At 36.6% G+C, this 18,761-nt stretch overlaps 1 protein-coding gene across 1 annotated transcript in view; it reads right to left on the bottom strand.

Moving 5' to 3' along the window:
* SYNE1 (spectrin repeat containing nuclear envelope protein 1) overlaps positions 1 to 18,761 on the bottom strand; it is a 280,833-nt gene that overhangs the window by 216,339 nt on the left and 45,733 nt on the right. Inside the window, exons 3-9 of the mRNA XM_058801698.1 lie at positions 14,276 to 14,371; positions 12,364 to 12,447; positions 8,814 to 8,834; positions 8,429 to 8,521; positions 6,624 to 6,802; positions 4,474 to 4,670; positions 4,203 to 4,312 (exon numbers count right to left, since the gene is read on the bottom strand). Of these exons, the coding sequence (XP_058657681.1) occupies positions 4,203 to 4,312; positions 4,474 to 4,670; positions 6,624 to 6,802; positions 8,429 to 8,521; positions 8,814 to 8,834; positions 12,364 to 12,447; positions 14,276 to 14,371 (780 nt within the window). The remainder of the gene's footprint in view (positions 1 to 4,202; positions 4,313 to 4,473; positions 4,671 to 6,623; positions 6,803 to 8,428; positions 8,522 to 8,813; positions 8,835 to 12,363; positions 12,448 to 14,275; positions 14,372 to 18,761) is intronic.

Here is an 18,761-nt window from a genome sequence, read left to right as displayed (position 1 = left end):
TTCAGGGACATGGAATCATTGTATTGCACATGTACTGAGAAAATGAAGTCCCTTCAAAAACGTTTCTGCATAAATTCAACTGATTCTGCTGCTCATTTTGAAAACTCTGGCTTATATTTGTACAGGTTACTGGATATATACATATATAGGTTACTGAAACTCACTCTCTGACAGCAGTATCACAGACAGAGGGTGAAAGCTGAGCCAGGCATCACCTTCAGGGGTGAACTATTAATGACTAGCTGCAGAAGTAGACTAAATCCCTGGAAAAGCTCAGAAAGCTATTTTTGCAGCTGCTGCTCAGGAAATTCCTCTTACATTGGGGAACTCTGCTGGCATAAAAATGTCAGAGATGACAGGATTATCTTCTGAATTACTTGCTCATCAGAGCACAAGAAGAGAAAGACTTTACATCAGAAATACTTTGAGGGGGTGAGCTTTAAGTACAGCTAAATTTATACCATGATAAGGAAATCAGCAGAGCTTTTACCACTTCAAATCTCCTCTCGCTTAAGAAGTAATGTACTGGGGCTGTGTAAGGCTAAGGATTTATAAAGTCACATTAAAGGTGCCCAAACTTGCTTGAATGGATTGAGAATATAGGAGTAATTCTGCTATCAGTATAAATCTTTGCTTCAATACATCATTAGTTAGATATACATAATATGAGATGAAGATGAACCCTTGATCCTAGTAATTTTAAAATAATCTATTTTATAAATTTATTTAGAAAAAAAAAATCCCAACCAAAACCCCCAAGAATGTGGAATCTAGGCAACTAATTGGATCAGATAAAACTATAAACACTACTGACTGACTGCAGTTACACCTGCTATTTATTTCACAATGTATTCACTTCTGCAGTCTTCCAGTTTCACCTCTGAATGCTCACTTCATATACTCTGTGTTAGGTTTCTCAACTTCTCTCAGTCAAAACTAGAAAATTAGAAGTAGCTAAAAGTCTAGGATGGTTAAAAAAGTATATTTTAAAAAATATAATAATTTAGATGAAAAAGGAGCAGCACATCACACAATTACAAATGAATACTCTCCCTCCAACTCAGAAGCCACACACATCACTTACACAATCACACACTCTACTATCTACTCTATAAACCTAAAGACATACAAAAATATCCATCTAAAATGAGATTAGATGTGTAGAAATATTGAACTATAATCTAATTATTTCATGTTTATACTTAAGAAAATCAAGAGCATAGTCTGAGATTTATTATAGGAATGTTGACTTTCTTTTCTATATTTCTGTGAAGTTATTTGCAAAATTAAGAGTTGAGCTGTTAGGGTCAGCTCATGTAAGAGAGCAGACCTAGATTCATCATGTTAATATATTGCTTTTCAGGAAAGATAAACTTAAGGTTGGTAAACTAATATGCATTAAGCCCCCCAAAATCTAAATTCAAATAAGTGCAGGATTAAAAAAACATAACCATGAAAGGTCCAATTCAAGCAATTATTCTGAGCACACACCCTTACCTTAAATTTCATAAAAGAAATGACAAAAGTTGGGATTGCTTGAAGTTCCTAGCAATATGAAACAAATGGGAAAACAAGAAGCAAGGAAAAAAAAAAAGAAAAGAAGCAAAATAAAATAAAGCAAAGCAGGCAGAAAGTCCAGAGAGAACAGTAAGAGCCACACATGTAGGAATACAAGAAGTACTTAGAACTATTATCAAGCTCATGTGTCTGTATTATATCTAGTGAAGTAATTTTCATATTAGATTCAATTTCCAGATTGTTAGTCACTACATAATTTATTTTATCTGGAAAAATAATTACTTACCTTAGAGTCACTGTGTTTCTTTGAGATATGTTGACTACATGAGTTCATACATGTTCATAGCTGGTCCATGCATGAGAGATTAGACCCCTTTTAATTCTGAAAATGCACATGCAAATAGCTGCTCCCTCTGACACCAAATAAGGGATAAGTTTCAATCATTACTCCACTTCTTCCAATGCAAATTCTTTATAAACTGAGCATTAAATAAGAAGGGAAGATGAACAGGAATTTGTGTGGACAACATATCTTGAGGAAACACAGTGACGGCTGAGCTGGGTGGAGGTGGGGAAAGAGGGTTAGAAATCTCCTCTTGCCCTCCCTCTCCCTGCCAAAATTCACCCAGACACAGTCCAGTCTGAAGTAGGATCCTTCTAACTAAATGTAGGCATCTGCAACTAGGATAGTCCCTTGTCACTCCTTCAGGCAAGGTAGATAAAACCAGTTGTATCTAGCATCTACTGTCCAACTTATTCCACAGCAGGCACTGTCAGGGAAAATATATTCTTAAACAAGAAATTAGGATTAGTCCAAGAGATCAGGGGACAAGAGTCTTGCAAGGTTATCTCTCCCAGGTACCTGGATTGTGTGATAAGTATTTCTTTAGACTATACTTCAGCAGAATGACAGAGAGGCTAAAAATAGGGGGTTATACTGGTCACAAAAACAAAAAGTTTTTTAATCATCTGCAAACAATGTTTTATATATCACTACCTAAGGGATGGATTAATCTGACTCCGTTTTATCTCTATTGAAATGCTCTGCAGCACAGGCTTCCAGAAGACGGTTTAAGACACTGCCTTAAGAAAGATGTATCTGGGGAAGTGTTTATCTTTTGCTGACCACAGGTGGAGTGCTGCAAACTTTTTAGGTTTTAAAGGTGAATTCTATTCTAAGTAACTAAACTAACCATGGACAATAAAAAGGAACACAGCTCTTCCTCCAGGAAACAAAGAATGACATGAGAAATTTAGTGCAATGTCAAACCCCTACTTTCTTTTCAAAGTCTGGAAGTTACTGGTTTCTGCAGCATGACATGCAAGGGGTCAGCACTTGTACCAAAATTTATGTGGCTTGCTAGTGGAATATCTAAGAAATGCTTCTGATATCAGCATGTTAGCACGTCAAACTGATTTGTGTTGTTCTGCTTCCCAGTAATTCACATGGAATTCCTGATGCAGCTCATTATGTGCCCTTCCATAACTCGTGTGCTGGCAAATCTGTGGGTACAGCCAGAGACAGGCACGGCATGGAATGGCTCAATCCTCCATTCTCCTGCATCATCTCTGCATAAAGCTCAGGGGAAGGGGGTGAGGTTGGTCCTCAAAACCCAATCCCAGCATGGCAGAAGGCCTGGCCAAGGCTGTTGGCAGCAGAAGCTGCCCTGTGTGCCATGGTATGAGGATGGCAGGACGGGCTCAGCCTGAACAGGCCACAGAACGAGGCTTCAGTGCTCACTCAATCCCTTCAGCAGCCCCATTGCTTAGTGGGATGCTGAGACACTGGCACAAGTATGTGCCCAGATTAATGCTGCAGGAAGGAAAATAGTAAGTTCCAGTACTCAGGCACTGGAATCTAACAGCAAAGCTACCGCTGCCTTAGCCTCACACACTCCTTCCAAAGCTCTTTTCTACCTCTGTAGGGAATGCAGAGAAACACAGATAAAAGATTGCTTCTTCTTTCTCTCTTGCTGGGGCTGAGCAGATTGTCTCAGCAGTGCTTCCCGTGTTTGCCATGAAGAAAGCAAATCAGCACTAGGAAGTGAGTCATGATAACTTGGCATTGCTGAGCACAGCACTCCAGTGAAAAGCCAATGCACTAGAGCCTACACAAAACAAATGCCAATGAAAAAACACGACTGAAAACAATTCCTTACAACAAAGAGTTAAACATCAGTGTGAAATAGAAAAGAACCTCTGCCAAAATTGTAAATGCCTCTCAAGCATAAAAGCCCAAAGAGTCTAGCTAAGCAATATCTTGGACCATTCTTGTTCTAATCCAGAAACCCAGTGTGATAGAATTATAAATGACACATTGCTGCTTCAGGTAACAAATTAGTATAGTATCATTGGTGTTATGCTTAAAAACCTGTTAAGGAACTTTAGGATCCATTGGTTTGCTACTATTTACAATAACTGTTAGTGCTGTTTTTTGCTCCTGGTACCCCTGAAAAGAGGAAAATATCTGCAAGACCACCATACTATTTTCTCTACCTACTGAACATCTGCAAGACTGTTCCTTTATTCTTGGCTAATCTTTCCCAGTTTTCTTAGTGTGCTTGTCACTTGAACTGCTCATCACAAGGAAATATAATAAACCAAAAGAAAGCTACAAAATGTATTTATAAAGCCCCCCCCCCTTCATTATAAACTGGTTTTATAGTTATACAAGAGAAACTTACTTCATTCTCTGGCACATCAGTCACTGTATGATGAGGATCAGGATAGTACTTCAAAAACTGGGCTACATAGGTCATGACAGACTTTTCATCTGGCTTTTCAACATCCACATCTAGACAAATAAAAACATGGAAAATTAAATTTTTAGCTGAATGGCATAAAATGCTGCTTAAATATCTAACCACCATGAATTGGCACATCTGGGTTAAAACACGCCAAGTAGTTGAAACTTCTTCAAGTTGAAAAATTCTTTTTCAGCTAAGTATTAGGTACCTTCTGGGTCAAGGAGCCTTGGGATTCCTAGTTCTGCTTCTGCAATTGCAAAGGCTTCTTCCAGGTTTTCTCTATTTGACCTTCCCCTCACTTTCTCCATGTCCACTAAATCTGGGCGGATAGCATGAATAACAGAATGAAAAGCAACACCACTCCTCCAACTTTGTCCAAAATCTTTGATTTCAATTCCAACTTGCCTAAAAAATATGAAAGGGAAAGAAGTTACTAACAACATCAGGACTAAATGAAACAGGGAGAGATATGAATGCTCCACCCAGGGTAACTCATTATTAAACCTAAACCACTTGTTCCTGCCCAGTTAGGTCAACTGCAGTCCCATTTACCCACTGCATAAATTCATTTCTGCCTATGAAGATCCAAGTGTTTTTTATCATATACATGATGTATTTTTCTCCAGTGGGCTTGCCAGAGCCAATAAGCCACAAAGCAATGAGCAATGGAGGGTCAAAGTTCTCAAAGATGCTATATGACACACACAGAGTCTGTGGATGTACACACTTCCAATCACTGTTATCTCCCTCCCTATAAATCTCACTCCATTAAAACAGCTGCAGTTCACTTAGGTACATCAGTATCATACAAATAAAATTCAAAAAAACCTGCATTAACCTGTTATTTTTTAAAATGATAGCATGAAGAGCAACATCACTGCTGTTTAGGGGAAACTACAACACTCAAATTTCTCTATGTTCTTATCAAAATAATGAATGCTACTATAAATTCATATATTTAGAATACTTAATAAAAAAGTTTATTTAAAAATAAACACAAATGATCCAGAAATATCAATATACAATAAGAAAGTAATCAGAACTGAACCACACATCCAAATCACTACTTCTTTTACCAGTAGTTCTGAAAGGTATGGTGATTCACAGACAGCAAGATGGTTTTTAACTTGTTCTGAGCAAGCAAGCGTCCTTTCAGGACACTAAGACACTAAGGTAGTCTTGCCATTGGGAGGTTCACGTAACTGAGAATAGCTTCATTCAAATCTCACTGTGATCAGTGAAACACTTTCACTGACTTTAAGGAAGTAGCCCTTGCAAACAGTGTGAAGCAGGCCCAGGTGAAGAGTGCCACTAGGCATCACTCAGCTTCTGTTGGCATATTCTATCAACTCTTCCCAATAAAACTGACAGCTTAATTTATCAATCTATTTTCCTTTTGTCTGTTTGCATGTCTGGAAATAGAAGTTGATCACTTTCCATTGTCAGTGTCTTACCAACAACAGTGCAAAGGAAGAAATTCAAATTAGACAGCACTGTACTACGAATTACTGTATTCTACCTATGCATAAGTCTGAATCTTTGCAATTACATTTATTTTCTCTGAGGCATCATCCAATAACTGACCATTTCTCCTCTATATTTTGCACGATTGATGTCTTGAAATAGCAGTGATTCTTTAATTTGAGCAAATAAATCCATGTTATTTTACATCTCTGATTTTCTTAGTGTGGAAACTATCAAACTACTACAGTATTTTTGATATAATTTATGAGGGGGTTAATGCCTTTTTGAAAGCTGAAACAGCATGGGATAATCTTACAGAATAAAGGAAAAAATTATTAAGTTAACTAGACATAGCAAGAAATAACTCCAAAATAACTTGGGTTAGGAAAAATGAAGATTCAGCAATTTGTGTAATAATATTTAAAATGTATCAAGAAACTACAGAGGGATATACATAACTTTTCACCACTTTCCTTTCAACAGCAAGTTGTTCCTCCAAGCTTTCACTGAGGAATGCTTAATCAGAGTGGTACTGGCAGTGTCACACCAAGAGTTTTGGCAGCAGGACTAATGCACTGTCATTCAAACATCTAATTCCCCTTTTAGCTCCTCATTCTGTCAGAGATAATCCCATTCATTAGTCACAAATTATAAAATATGATTGCATGCAAAATTAATGTAAATCATTAATTATTACTTGATTTGTTGTATGGTGGTAACATTTAGCAGCCTCAGCTGTCAAAAAGAATGTGGTGAGGGGATCTATAATTATATATAGAAGAAGGTGCTATATAAATAAAGAGCAAAAGGATGATCCCTGACTAAGAGGGCTTAGAATGTGAGCAAAAAGCTTTCACTTAAAATATAAAATCAGTTAATCTGTAGTTTACTTACTTTGCTGCTGTGTACTGTAACCATTTTAATAAAGCCTTCCTGGCACTTCCTTGGACCTTGGTTACCACCTTCCGTTTGCTTGGGGGACTTGCAGTTTCTGAACTGACAACACTTTCCACAGAAGAAGCACTGCTAGACAAGGGCTGCAGCTGTGGGAGGTTGCTTGTAAGCTCTTCAATCTGCAGGGGAAAAAATGTGAATGAACTCTTTGTAGATAACCTTCTTGATTCACACCAGTTTCTTTAATAATTTCCCAATACAACTGTCTAAATAAAGTTGGGTAGAAGCTATAATTAACTGTGTTTTATTTAAGCATACATTACAGGAGCTGTAGAAACGCTAATGTGCCCAGGTGATGGTCTTAAATTCAGAAGCACAAGGCATCTAAGAATTATTGAATTCACATCCTACAGCTAGAAAAATATACAAGTGTGTCATATTATCTATTATAGCAAATTATCATCACAACAGAAGACAATACCTTACAGGTAGTTTAACTTCAGATTATAAAATAATCTACTAATTTCAGAAGAGTGCCATTCAATTAAAGAATGGCAGTGACCTCATCTAGATAGTTTTTTACTTCCTGTTGTACTGTTGTGGCATAAATTCAATTGTATAAAAAGGTACTTAGAGGTACCTTGTGATGAAATAGTGAATGTACTGCAGGCAAAGGGCATTAAGAGTGCTTGCTGAGGGTGTAAAATGGTAATTATGCTTTTCATCAAATGAAAATATTAACTTGATTCTTTCAAGAACATTAATTTGACTAACAATTTCGTTCCTCAACATGATAAAGCTATATCCAGAGGAAGTTGCAGGATTTTTTTTATGCTGTCCTCTTAAAATCCAAAGTTGTCACATCACAAAATGAGTCTGCCAGAATGAGAACCACAGCTCTTGTGGATTGCTGTTTTCAATCATGTTAAAATTATGTATCTGCCTGTGAGAACTAAAGGAAAGGTCAAAAAATGACAAAAATTATGCAGAGAACTAGAGTCTCAGTAAGACTGAGAAACACGATTTTCTCTCTTCATTTCAATGAGCTATAAATTAAAATGTCAATATCATTCTGACTAACTTTTATTCTGATGAACTCCGAACTACAAAGGCATCAAAGTGGTTGGTGCTGAGGAGAACAGCATCCCTGAGACATCACAAGGGAGCCAAAGAACCCCATAAAGAAGAGCAATAAAATTAGTTGTTATTTTGAGTGTTGAACAGTGACTCACTTTGTTAACCCATATGGACAGGATTTAGAAGCCAGTTTTACCTCCCACCTAACTTCAACAGAATGCAAGTGATTTTTCCTCTACAAATTCAACCCTCTCTCAATCTACATGATTCACAGCTAAATTTCATCCTTGCAAATACCTGCATCTGCCAGTGAAATCACCATGTTTACAATGTATGGTCTGAGAATAATTACTGACTGACATCCAGTGCACCGTAATTAGCTGTTCAGCACAGTCACCACTGAGGCCGCTGAAGATACTCGAACCAAGAATCCACAATTCTATTACTTTCCACTTTTGCTATGTTGTATTCTTTAGAGAAAGCAGAAGAATATGCTTCAGTGATGAAGGAACTCTGCTCTAGACAAAGACCAACCTATTCCACAGACAAGCATCTAATTTTATGCAATGTGCAGCACCATCACTTGTTGCTTCATTCAGGATCACATCCTCAGCAAATGACAAAGTGACTTAGCTACAGTGAAAGCCTGGAACTACATCAGTTCATATAAAGTGATGATCTGAACAATTGTTTGAGCAAGTGACTCTGAAGTACAAAAAAATTAGTACCTGAAAATACAAAATTATGGTCCACACCAAGCCAAGCACAATAGAAGGCCTCCCATCAGCAATATCAGTTGAGTTTATGTTGACAAGCTTAATCTATACAGAAAAGAAAATGTGTTACTACCACACACAAAGTATAGCAATAAAGAAATGCATTTCAAATAGGTTCTATATCTGAAATGCATTTCTGCAATCAAACAAGATTCTCAGTTAAAAAAACCCCAAATATTCAATAGTGCAATTTCACATTAAGACAATTATATTTTCACATTTAGAAAGGTTTTGCAGATAATGGAAAACTTTTAAGACTGATCCATGCTATTATATGTAGAAAAAATAATTTCAAGCAGAAAGAAAAATAAAAATTAGATAGAAACACTGTACAAACCGGAGATCCTCTGTATACGGACTAGCATGAAAAGCAAAAGGAAAAATATGACACAAAAATAGACTTTAAATGATTAATTTTTAGGTAAATGCATTAATCCATTTTTAATGTAAAGAAAGCACATTTTTGGCCAATCTTACAATAAAATTTTATCAGGAGAACAAATTAAATACTCTGCAACAGATTTTAAATTATGCAGGGGTTTATTGATAAAGTTCTAAACCACGTGTAATAAAAAAAGAAAAGTGAGTTTAAAAATAAAAATGTAAAAAGGAAAGGGGTGGAAAAAGCATAAAAAAAGAAAAGGGAAGAAAGAATACTAGGGTTCTCCTGCAAAGAGCATTTTATTGTAAAGGATATCACAACCACTGATTAAGGCCCCTTTGTGAGAGAAGCCTAACAATAGCTCTTTTAAAAATAGAGTGGGAAAAAATTAGTTGTCCAAGGTCAAATTAAGTTTTTCAACAGAAATGGGAACAGATTTCATGACTATTAACTCTCAACTGCTAATCTACAGTCTGAATAAAATATCACCCTAAAATAAATTCATAAGATAGATGGAAAAAAAGAGAGAAACGTATGCTAAAGAAAAAAACATGCAGATAATGTTCTAGGAAATGAGATAAAAAAAGTAATATTGGAAAGTTAGCAGCTTTGTTAGTACCTATTTCCTCAGCCAAACTAAGAGTCAGACACCAATCACGATAAGAATATGAATGACTGCCAAAGTGCCCATCTACCACAAGCCTGTCCAAGGACAAAGGTTGTAGATAAACCCTGGTGAGCAGTCTAAAGAAAAGATGGAGAATGACTTCAAGCAACCTCATTTGTCTCTCCAAAACAGAGAAATAATTGTATTTTTCTGAATAAGCAGTTGGAAATCCAGCAGATAATGTCAAGTGCAAACAAAATGCTGTCCAGACCTCTAAGTTTTTTTCCAAATTAAATCTGCACAGGCTGCTTTGGAAGAGGCACAGCAGAAGTCCCTATAGCTCACATTTTTAATCCTCTCCACGAAGAAGTCGACAAAACTCTAGGAAAAATGACATTACCAGTTCCTCCACCAGTCAATAAGGAAAATTTTCCATTCCTTATCTTAAAAAAAAAATATACCTCATTCTCTCAGCTGGACCAATTCCACGAAAAGCTTTTGTTTTTCTAGAAAGTGAGGTTATTTTAGTATCTATCACAAATGAAAAGACTTACATGGACTCAGCTAAAGCTTCTGATTAGGCTACTGTTCACAGAAGCACAGTCTATCTAGCCTAGTTATTGAGTTACCTTTATTTTATACACCATTAAGATGGATCCAGAACTAAAAAGAAAGCCAATTTTGTCCAGAATAGTATCTGTTAATTGTAAGCTGTAGTTCATAGTGTAACAGGATGTCCTAGGTTACAATATTAAGATGCATTCTATTCCCATCCTCAAGAGCTGCTGAAGACCAGGAAGGGCATTGCTTCTTCCTTATCTCCTGTTAATGGGCCCATCAATATCTTGCCTCATGACTCAGAGATACAACACCTTCCAGGAGCCATTTCTGTTTATTGGACCCACCACATGACTCAGAGAATCATATCAGCCCATTGTGAGATGCTCTGCCCAGGGGGGAGGAGTTAAGCATCCCCACCTAGATATAATCTGGGATTTGGGACAGAGCAGTCAGTCTTTCTACTGGATTGCCAGAGGAACAACTGTCTTCTCCACTGGATCATCAGAGGAAGACCATACCCCTTCTACAGGATCACTGCTCCAACAGAACCACATTTGCCACTCCAGGAGGACTGCAGCCACCAATCCAACTGGATTGCTACCAACACCCAGACCAACAGGGTGTCAGGTTGTATTCTGACTTTGTCACTGGTTTTTCTTTTGTATTATTGCATGTATTTTGGTTTTCATTTTCCTAATAAACTGTATTTCTGACTTGGAGTCTCTCACTGGCTTTGCTTTCAAACCAGAACACAGGAGTGTTAGCAGAAGTCTCTTTGGACATTGAAAACAGGAAGTTGATTAAAAGTGTAATAAGGTTTGTTCATGGGAGAGCCCACAGAGGAAGGAGATCCTGTCTGTGTTTGTTGCCCTTTGGTTACAACCCAGGGATGGCATCCAGCTGCTGAAAGGGCATTTGTTGTCTGAACAGTATCCCCACCTCCTCTGGGAGGAGAAGGGTGACAGGATGGATAGAGGCATCCTTTGGGTTGGATTCAGCTTATGGAACACTGCTATTGGCCACCCTGATTTGCTGACAGCCTGCATATTTCCAACTCCCTCTAGAAGAAAATCCAGGATATTAATACAACTACTAAGATGAGTCCGCAGAAAAATCCTGAGATAGCAGGGAAAAACACAGAGCTCTGGCAATCTTTCCTGATCCTTGGCAGGGCCAGTTTTCCAGCTGCACTGCTATAATATTTGTGGGATCCAAGAAGGGTCACCCACCACGCTGTGACATGGAAACTAAGGAAGTGTGGCTGTTTTGCTCTTCACCCCAGCCTTGCCTTATGCTTTGTATTAACAAACTATACTTCCTCAGGTAGGTAGATTGTGAGCTAAAATGGACTTTTGCATCAGAAATATATTTTTCTTTGCTTTGGTTATACATTTTCAATTTAAAATCTTTCCAATTTATTTTTACAGGCATCTGCTAAGATGGTTTCCCATATAACATAGCTGCAATTAGGTCTATATGTCAGAGAGTCAAAGGCAGGGAAAGAGTGCCAAAATCCAACAAATCCCAGTGAACAGTATTGTGCAGACTTAAAATTCATCAGGTGTAACATCTGCATTGACAAACACTGAAGTAAAATGCAGAGATTAGGGGACAAAATACCTATAATCTAAAGAAAAAAATCCAGATCTGAGTCATTACAATCCAGAGAGAAGTAAAAAAAAAAGGGTAGAAATACATTGCTTTTTTATGATATTCAAAGCTAGATGAAAATGAGTTTTAAGTTTTCTTCTTTTGTTAAATTTATTTTTTTTTTTCTAAAACAGCCACAGCACCAACTGCACCACAATAAATCCAGGAATTAGACTGAAGTCCTGGCAAGCTAATAAGTTTTCATATCTGTATGAAAACTAAATTTTAATATTCCCTAAATTTTCATATCTGTAATTTCAGGGAATAGATTTTTCACATGTAAAATCAAGTGAAGACCAACCAGAAATCTATTCTTTAAATTATAATTGAGTGTCTCTCCTGAACTGACGTTCATTCTTTGCTGAGAACAGCACAGGAAAGTAGAGATCATGAGGAGTCAATAAGCACATTTAAAAAAAAAATTAAAAAAAGAAAATCCTCCAAGGTGATTGATTATTAATTTAAAAACCAAAAAAGACAAGCTTCACCCTATGCATTGCCACATATTAGTGTTGGACCTTACAATTTTTACTCTACAGCAGCTTTTAGATATTGTGTAGAGACTGAAGACTGCATACATAGCTCAAATTTTGGAGAATAAAACCAGATGGGTGGATACAAATAATATCGTTATGGAGACAAAGGGAAAAACAAAGTAAAACCAGGGCTAAGAGCTACCATACCTACCCGTCTACCTTCCAGAAACTTTAGAGCTGTGCCAATGTTGGCAACCCAGTGAATTCGCTTCAGCTGACGCCCCTGCTCACAAGGCTTAAAGAGAAAGAACAGATTAAACTCCAATCAGATTTATGCCTGTTTGCTTCAAAAACTGAACTTTCAGATTTATTGTCAATGGCTTTATAAAAATGCTCCTTGGAACAGTGAAATTGTTGATTTGTACCTTTGCATGTACATCAGAGGGAGGACTGACAGATACAGGGGACACAAGTGTGATAATGCCATTATAAAAAAGTTACATATGTCTTAATCTCAGGATGCAAACTGTTGGCTTCAGTCCGTAAACATCATGAAATCCAAGAGATTTTTTCCCAATGCAAAATAACTATTTTTGTACACATGCAAACACACACATATATATGTGTGTGTATACATACATATATGCATTTGAGAGAAGACAACATTCTCTCAGTGAAATATTTTTGCCTGCAATGTGTAAGTCAAAATTGTTGTTATTTTAAAATCAGTCTTCAATGGAGACATTTTACCTAAGATTTTTCATCCTATCTCTCTAGTACCTTACTGGCAATTAAAACCTCAGCCAAATTCCCATAAAGAATGAATTTCACTGAACTTGAGACATGTAGGCTAAAAAAAGACAGATTTTCAAAAATTCAATCAAGAACATATGCTAGGTTTCTAATACTGGACAGTAGAATTAAATTCCCCATGGAATTTTATACTGTAATGCAAATGTGCAACTATTGTAATTTAAATTCGTGTTCATGATGTTACAAATGGCTTTAACAAAGGCCTACAATAAATTCTGAATCTCTCCTGCAGTTACTACAGGATATCATATGCTGGTATACATAACCTTTAAGTTTACCGGACATTATTCTTATTTTGGAATGTCTCTTGTCTTTCCCTAACTAATACAGGCAGGATACAATTCAGCGAATTTCACTGTAACAGGTGCCATCACTAAAATTCTTTTTCTGTTTTACTACTTCTGGTTTGCCACAAGAGGGAGGCTTTCTGTCTCAGACTAACAGAAACTGAAAGGGATAGATTTCAATGGAGCAGAAACACATTGCAAAGTACGGCTTTATCCCATTTCACAGTAAAATCACTTTTGCAGTTTGATTTATTGTCTAATTTTGGGGTTCACCTGCAATCAAAACAGAGGTGAAATACGAAATGAGAGCAAACTGCCTGTATGTGAAGGAGCCTGAAGCCAGCTAAACAACAGACTACACTGCTTCTTCAGATGCTGCCACCTGATCTGCGAGCTGGTTTGGGCAAAGTCACAGCCCTTGGGCTAAAATAATTTCATTTTTCTCCTCCATGCACAAAACTAGCTTGCCTCCCAAAAGACAGCCTATTTGCTGTGGGCACACCATCCTCTCTTTACATAACTTGGCTGTGAAAAAGCCATTTGGCATCATTTAAGGCTCTTTACAGTAGCAGAGCAACTGTCAATGCAAATGGATATAGGCCCCCATGAAATTTGAGGAGCTTGTTTGAGGGGTTTTTTTGAGTCAAAGCAATAAATTTAACAGAAAAAAGCCTCATTTTTTCCAAGATGCACAGAAGTAACTTGCAGTTTAAACCCTGATTTTGTCATAGCAGCAAAACCCAGATGAACTGCAAAGACTAATACAAGTAAGAAGTTTTTAAGAGCTACATGGCAAAATTAATAAAAATGTGTAATAATCAATAATCAAGCATGCCTGCAATCATATGTAATAATGCTGTGTAATCAGATAATCTACTCAGTGAAAACCTTATTTTCCTATGAAGGAATAAGTTTTGTTACAGTAGAGAAATATAGAAACTTATTAGAAAATTGTACCCCACAGAAGTTATGCAACAATGTTGTATAAAGAAGAAGAAAGTTTTTGTAGAAGGAAGAACTTACCAACTTCTGCCCTGAAAGAACCTCCAGAAGGGCAATTAGCATTACCCCATCTTTGATATCCTCAAACAGGTCATTCACCAGCATGGGAGGATTGCGCTGAAAAGGGAGAAGGCTTCAGATATCATAAAGGCTCACCAGTACTGCACCCTAATATCAGTCTTCATGAACAGAAACCCAAAGAGAGTGGCTGGTCCCCTTCTTTGTATTTTATAGTTTTTCACCTCAACATATCCTTTAACCACTGCTTTGCCACCACATTGTTTATTAACATTTCTGCCACAGGACTGTAAAATTTTGTGGATTTCTGCAACTGAAGAAAACACAAAAGAAAAACCTCCTTCCCCCAGCAACAAGCAGAGAAATAAACCAACAGGTGCCTCTGGTTCTACAAAGCACACACAATTTACAGATGTACTATTATAGTCACATTTCAACCCATCAGATTATTTCCCTTGTGTTAAGTATTTCACAGAAATTTCACTCTCTCATTCCAAGCAATAGGAGGAGCTGTATGAAGGGAAAATCCCTAGAGTAGCAGAGCAGGTTGAGTGATGCTGCCACTTCTCACAGCTGACAGTTGTTACACTGAGTTGCTGTATTTTCTCTCCTCCAGCCTTGCAGGCTTTGGGTGCTGTCAGCACTGTCTCAGCTCCTACTTAAGACAAATTGCTAACCAAATGTGTTTACCTACACAAGAACAACAACGACAATACTCAAAAATATGTAAACAGATTATATTTTAGAAATTTCAAATAACAAGGTCACATAATAAAACTCTGTATTCTTAAATGCACACCAGTTTGTGGAATTATGACTCAGCTGGTGAGTAGTTTAATGATCACAAAATGTCTCCCAGAAACAAAAAGTTTAAACTTGGTTCAGCTGACAAATAGAAGAGGCATCCTCCAACATCCATCAGCTTGTGAGAATTCATAAGCCTTATGATGGTGATAATAATACAAATAATGATAATAATACTAATACCTGTTCATTCACTACAATTACAATGAGACTACAAAATTCTTGAAACTACTTTACGTTTAATAATTTACTTTTGGGGTACTTGTTAAAATAAGTGCTTGCACAACAAATTATCTATTCTTCTACCTATTTCTATCTACATTTTTGTGTAGAAATAGAAATTTGAAATGATGAATCTAATAAATGAAACATTGCTTTTGAAAAGGTAAAACTGCAGTAACAAATTTGGAGAAAGAAAAAATATTCCAGCTCCCCAAATTAAAAAAAAAATCAGCTTGGATAAAATATTATTTCAATAAAACATAACTTTGGCATAAAGTGAGAAAAAAAGAACTCTGCTGGAAGTAGACTTCATCTCAGATTTGACATGCTCTAATAGTCACACTAATAGAAGAGCCTATATTTTCATGTATATAAAATAAAGTAGCACTACAACTCATTATGAGGGTGTATTAAGTCATAGTTCTTTTTGATTTCCTAGCAAAGCTATAGATAATGTTCCTCCTTGGATCATGTTCTTCCTTAATATAACACCAAAGAAATCAATGAAGCAAGTGGGTCACTGAAGATTAATTTGTCCCAGTCTTGCATCACAGGCAGTTGATACAAATGCAATTAATTTTCCTCACCTTCTATGTTATCATTTCCTGTTTGAAGCTTGGAGCAGCTTTGGTTTTATCAGCATTACCACATGACAAAACACTGAAGAATTATGTGCTAAAGTAATTCAGCCATAAAGACAAGAGGATTACAGCAGCTGCCATCCTAATCCAACAGGAGGTTAAGGCCTGAAAAAAACACCTATCCAAATGCCCCAGTAGTGAGGTTTGTCTATTGAAATTGACTCTACAACAATGAAGAGAGATGGGTTTCTTAGAGAGGGCAATTTAGGATACATTTAGTTTGAAGGGTATGTGAGATTTACAGTACCCCGTGATTCTGGTGCCCATAATGTGCTTGGTAGACAACCTTTTTGAGCATAACACAGCTCTCCTCTCACTTGTGTGCTTTAGTATCCTTACTCACAAATCAAGGTGGAAGTCAAAATTTGTCTCATCCCAACATGAAGCCTAAGGTCATCTGGAGGTCATCTGCAAAGCAAGTCTGGGAAGCACTTCAGTTTTCCCCAGTGAATAGCTTCACTCTGTAGTTAAAGCCTCTGATTACCCAGGCCAAACTCTTGCTCTGAACCACCAGAGCGGTGGTCTTGACAGAATACCACCACAGTGGTGGTATTCAGTGGTATTGACAGAAGCTACAAAAATTAGATTTACACCCAAACTGAGGCTTGGTGCTATGGCAAGGCAGTGAAAGCATCCCAAGCAAATTAACATCTACAGTGCTTGCTACTTGAATCAAACATTGGTTTGGGGAAAAACAGCTGTAGAGACAGCACTGAATAAGATGAAAAGCTGAAAAGAAACCATCAAGCAACAAAGCTGGTAAGAACTCCTGCTCTGAAGTGTGAGAATCACAATTGTCCTTAAGTCAGCAAGCTGAAATGCACTTTTTGTTGCTGGAAGGTGGCATAATTGCAAAGTGTTCAGCAGCACACACCATGGATGTCACATCAATAAAACTGGATCTTTACACCAATAAAACTGGAACAGAAGGCAGATACAATACCTGTGTCACAAGATGCCCTGTATAAGACCCCTCTAATATGGAAATTTAGTTATTTTTTATTATTTATGTAGACTGCCAGAAACGTTCTCAGTAATATGCTATGTAATATAATGCTTTACACTACCCTGAAAATGTTAACACCTAACTACAAGGAGGTTACACTCTCATCACATTTCATAAATCACCTTTTTTTTTTTTAACTACTCTACTTTGGGCACATAAGCATGGCATGATGATTATTATTATTTCAGTCACTGAGTTATATTTCTAGTGGCATATATAGAAAAAGAGTCCTCTTCTACACAAGTATAGATTTCAATCTTATTCCCCGTGTTGATACACATGCTAGCTGATACTGAGAAGTTCATACATACTTATTTATTATACATGGACCACTGCACAGCATGGCCTAAGCTACTGAAATGTTTTCTAGCAGATCCTCCACTGATATTAACACATCTTCTGTTGGAATGGGTTAATACCTACTCCTTGACTGCACATATAATGTCAAATGAAGTGAAAGATGAACGTAAACACTGATTACTCTTTAGCCTCCAGAAAAGAAAGTTTTGGGGCTTTTTTACGCTATATTCACTTAGAATATATTGAAAACTTTTTATTGATTCAGACTTAACAACTTTTCACTTAGTTCCTTAATGCACTGCCAAAATACTAATTGTAAATCAGTAAAAGCAAGGAAAGAAAACTAACTTAAATTTTTGCTATTCTAAAATGTTGAATGTACTTCAGATTTTGGTGTTTTGCACTTAAGGGTATAGCCCTAGCAATGCAATCAGCTGCAATGATCCTAATACACTCTGTTTTGAATGTTGGAAAGCCTGTGCAAAGAATTCTCCTATAATAGTAAAGAAAAACCTTCAATTATAAACTTTTTGAACAAAATGTATTGGCAAAAGTCAGAATATACTTCAATGAATAATGAGACATTAAATCTGACCAACTTGTAAGGTGGTCCTCACTATGATTTCAGGTGCCTCAGTACTTGATTAAGCTTTTTTGCAAGCTTCTTCAAGAAAGAAAAACAGCAAATGCAGATTAATGATCTGCTACATATTGCATTGCATGAATTCTACTAAAGACTCCTTTATTGCAGTTTATCCAACCACAATAGTGCAGTTTATAGTAATAATGATATTTAGGAACAGTCATGTCCCAAGGAAGGAATCACACTCAGAACATGTAAATTCACATGATCTGTAGGAGGAATACAAATTAAATAAGAACGAATCTTCAAGGCTAATAAACTAGATTTTTATAATATTAAATATTTATTTAAAAAACTGTTTTAGAACTGATCATAAATGCAAACTGTGGAAGAAATGCTTTGCATAAACTTGTTGCTCTTAAAAGTTGTCTAATTTGCTGTAGTCTCCAGGAAATATTCTGAATAATCTAAAGAACTGAACATTGGTACATATAAAAAAAATTTGACTGATAAGCCTCAAAAAAAGATTTTTAGTAGACCTGCAATCTCTAGAAATTCTTTGTGTATGCAGTAAAATAAGTTTTGTCAAATCCAAACTTCAGATATGGAACAAACATATATTTGCTAAGCTTTACTCTTTTATTGCAAGACTTTTTCCTGCATTTAATTTCTCATTTGCATATTTTCTACAGCAATCTTTTCCTCACACCCAGCACTTAACTGCTCTAATGAATAAATCATACTATACAAATAACAGCATCTGCATCATAATGAATGCCAATGCAGACATTGAATGCTATTTTTGCTACCTTAATTTTCAAATAATCTTTCAAAGACTGCTGGAAAAGTGCATGAAGATCTATCCACATGCACAAATAGGAACAAATCTATGCAACTGCTGAATTTGACTCTGTGAGAACAGCAAGGACAATG

The sequence above is a fragment of the Ammospiza caudacuta genome, chromosome 3 (genome assembly GCF_027887145.1).
Source record: "Ammospiza caudacuta isolate bAmmCau1 chromosome 3, bAmmCau1.pri, whole genome shotgun sequence".
Lineage (NCBI taxonomy): Eukaryota > Metazoa > Chordata > Aves > Passeriformes > Passerellidae > Ammospiza > Ammospiza caudacuta.
This window is presented reverse-complemented; position numbering and strand designations above follow the sequence as displayed.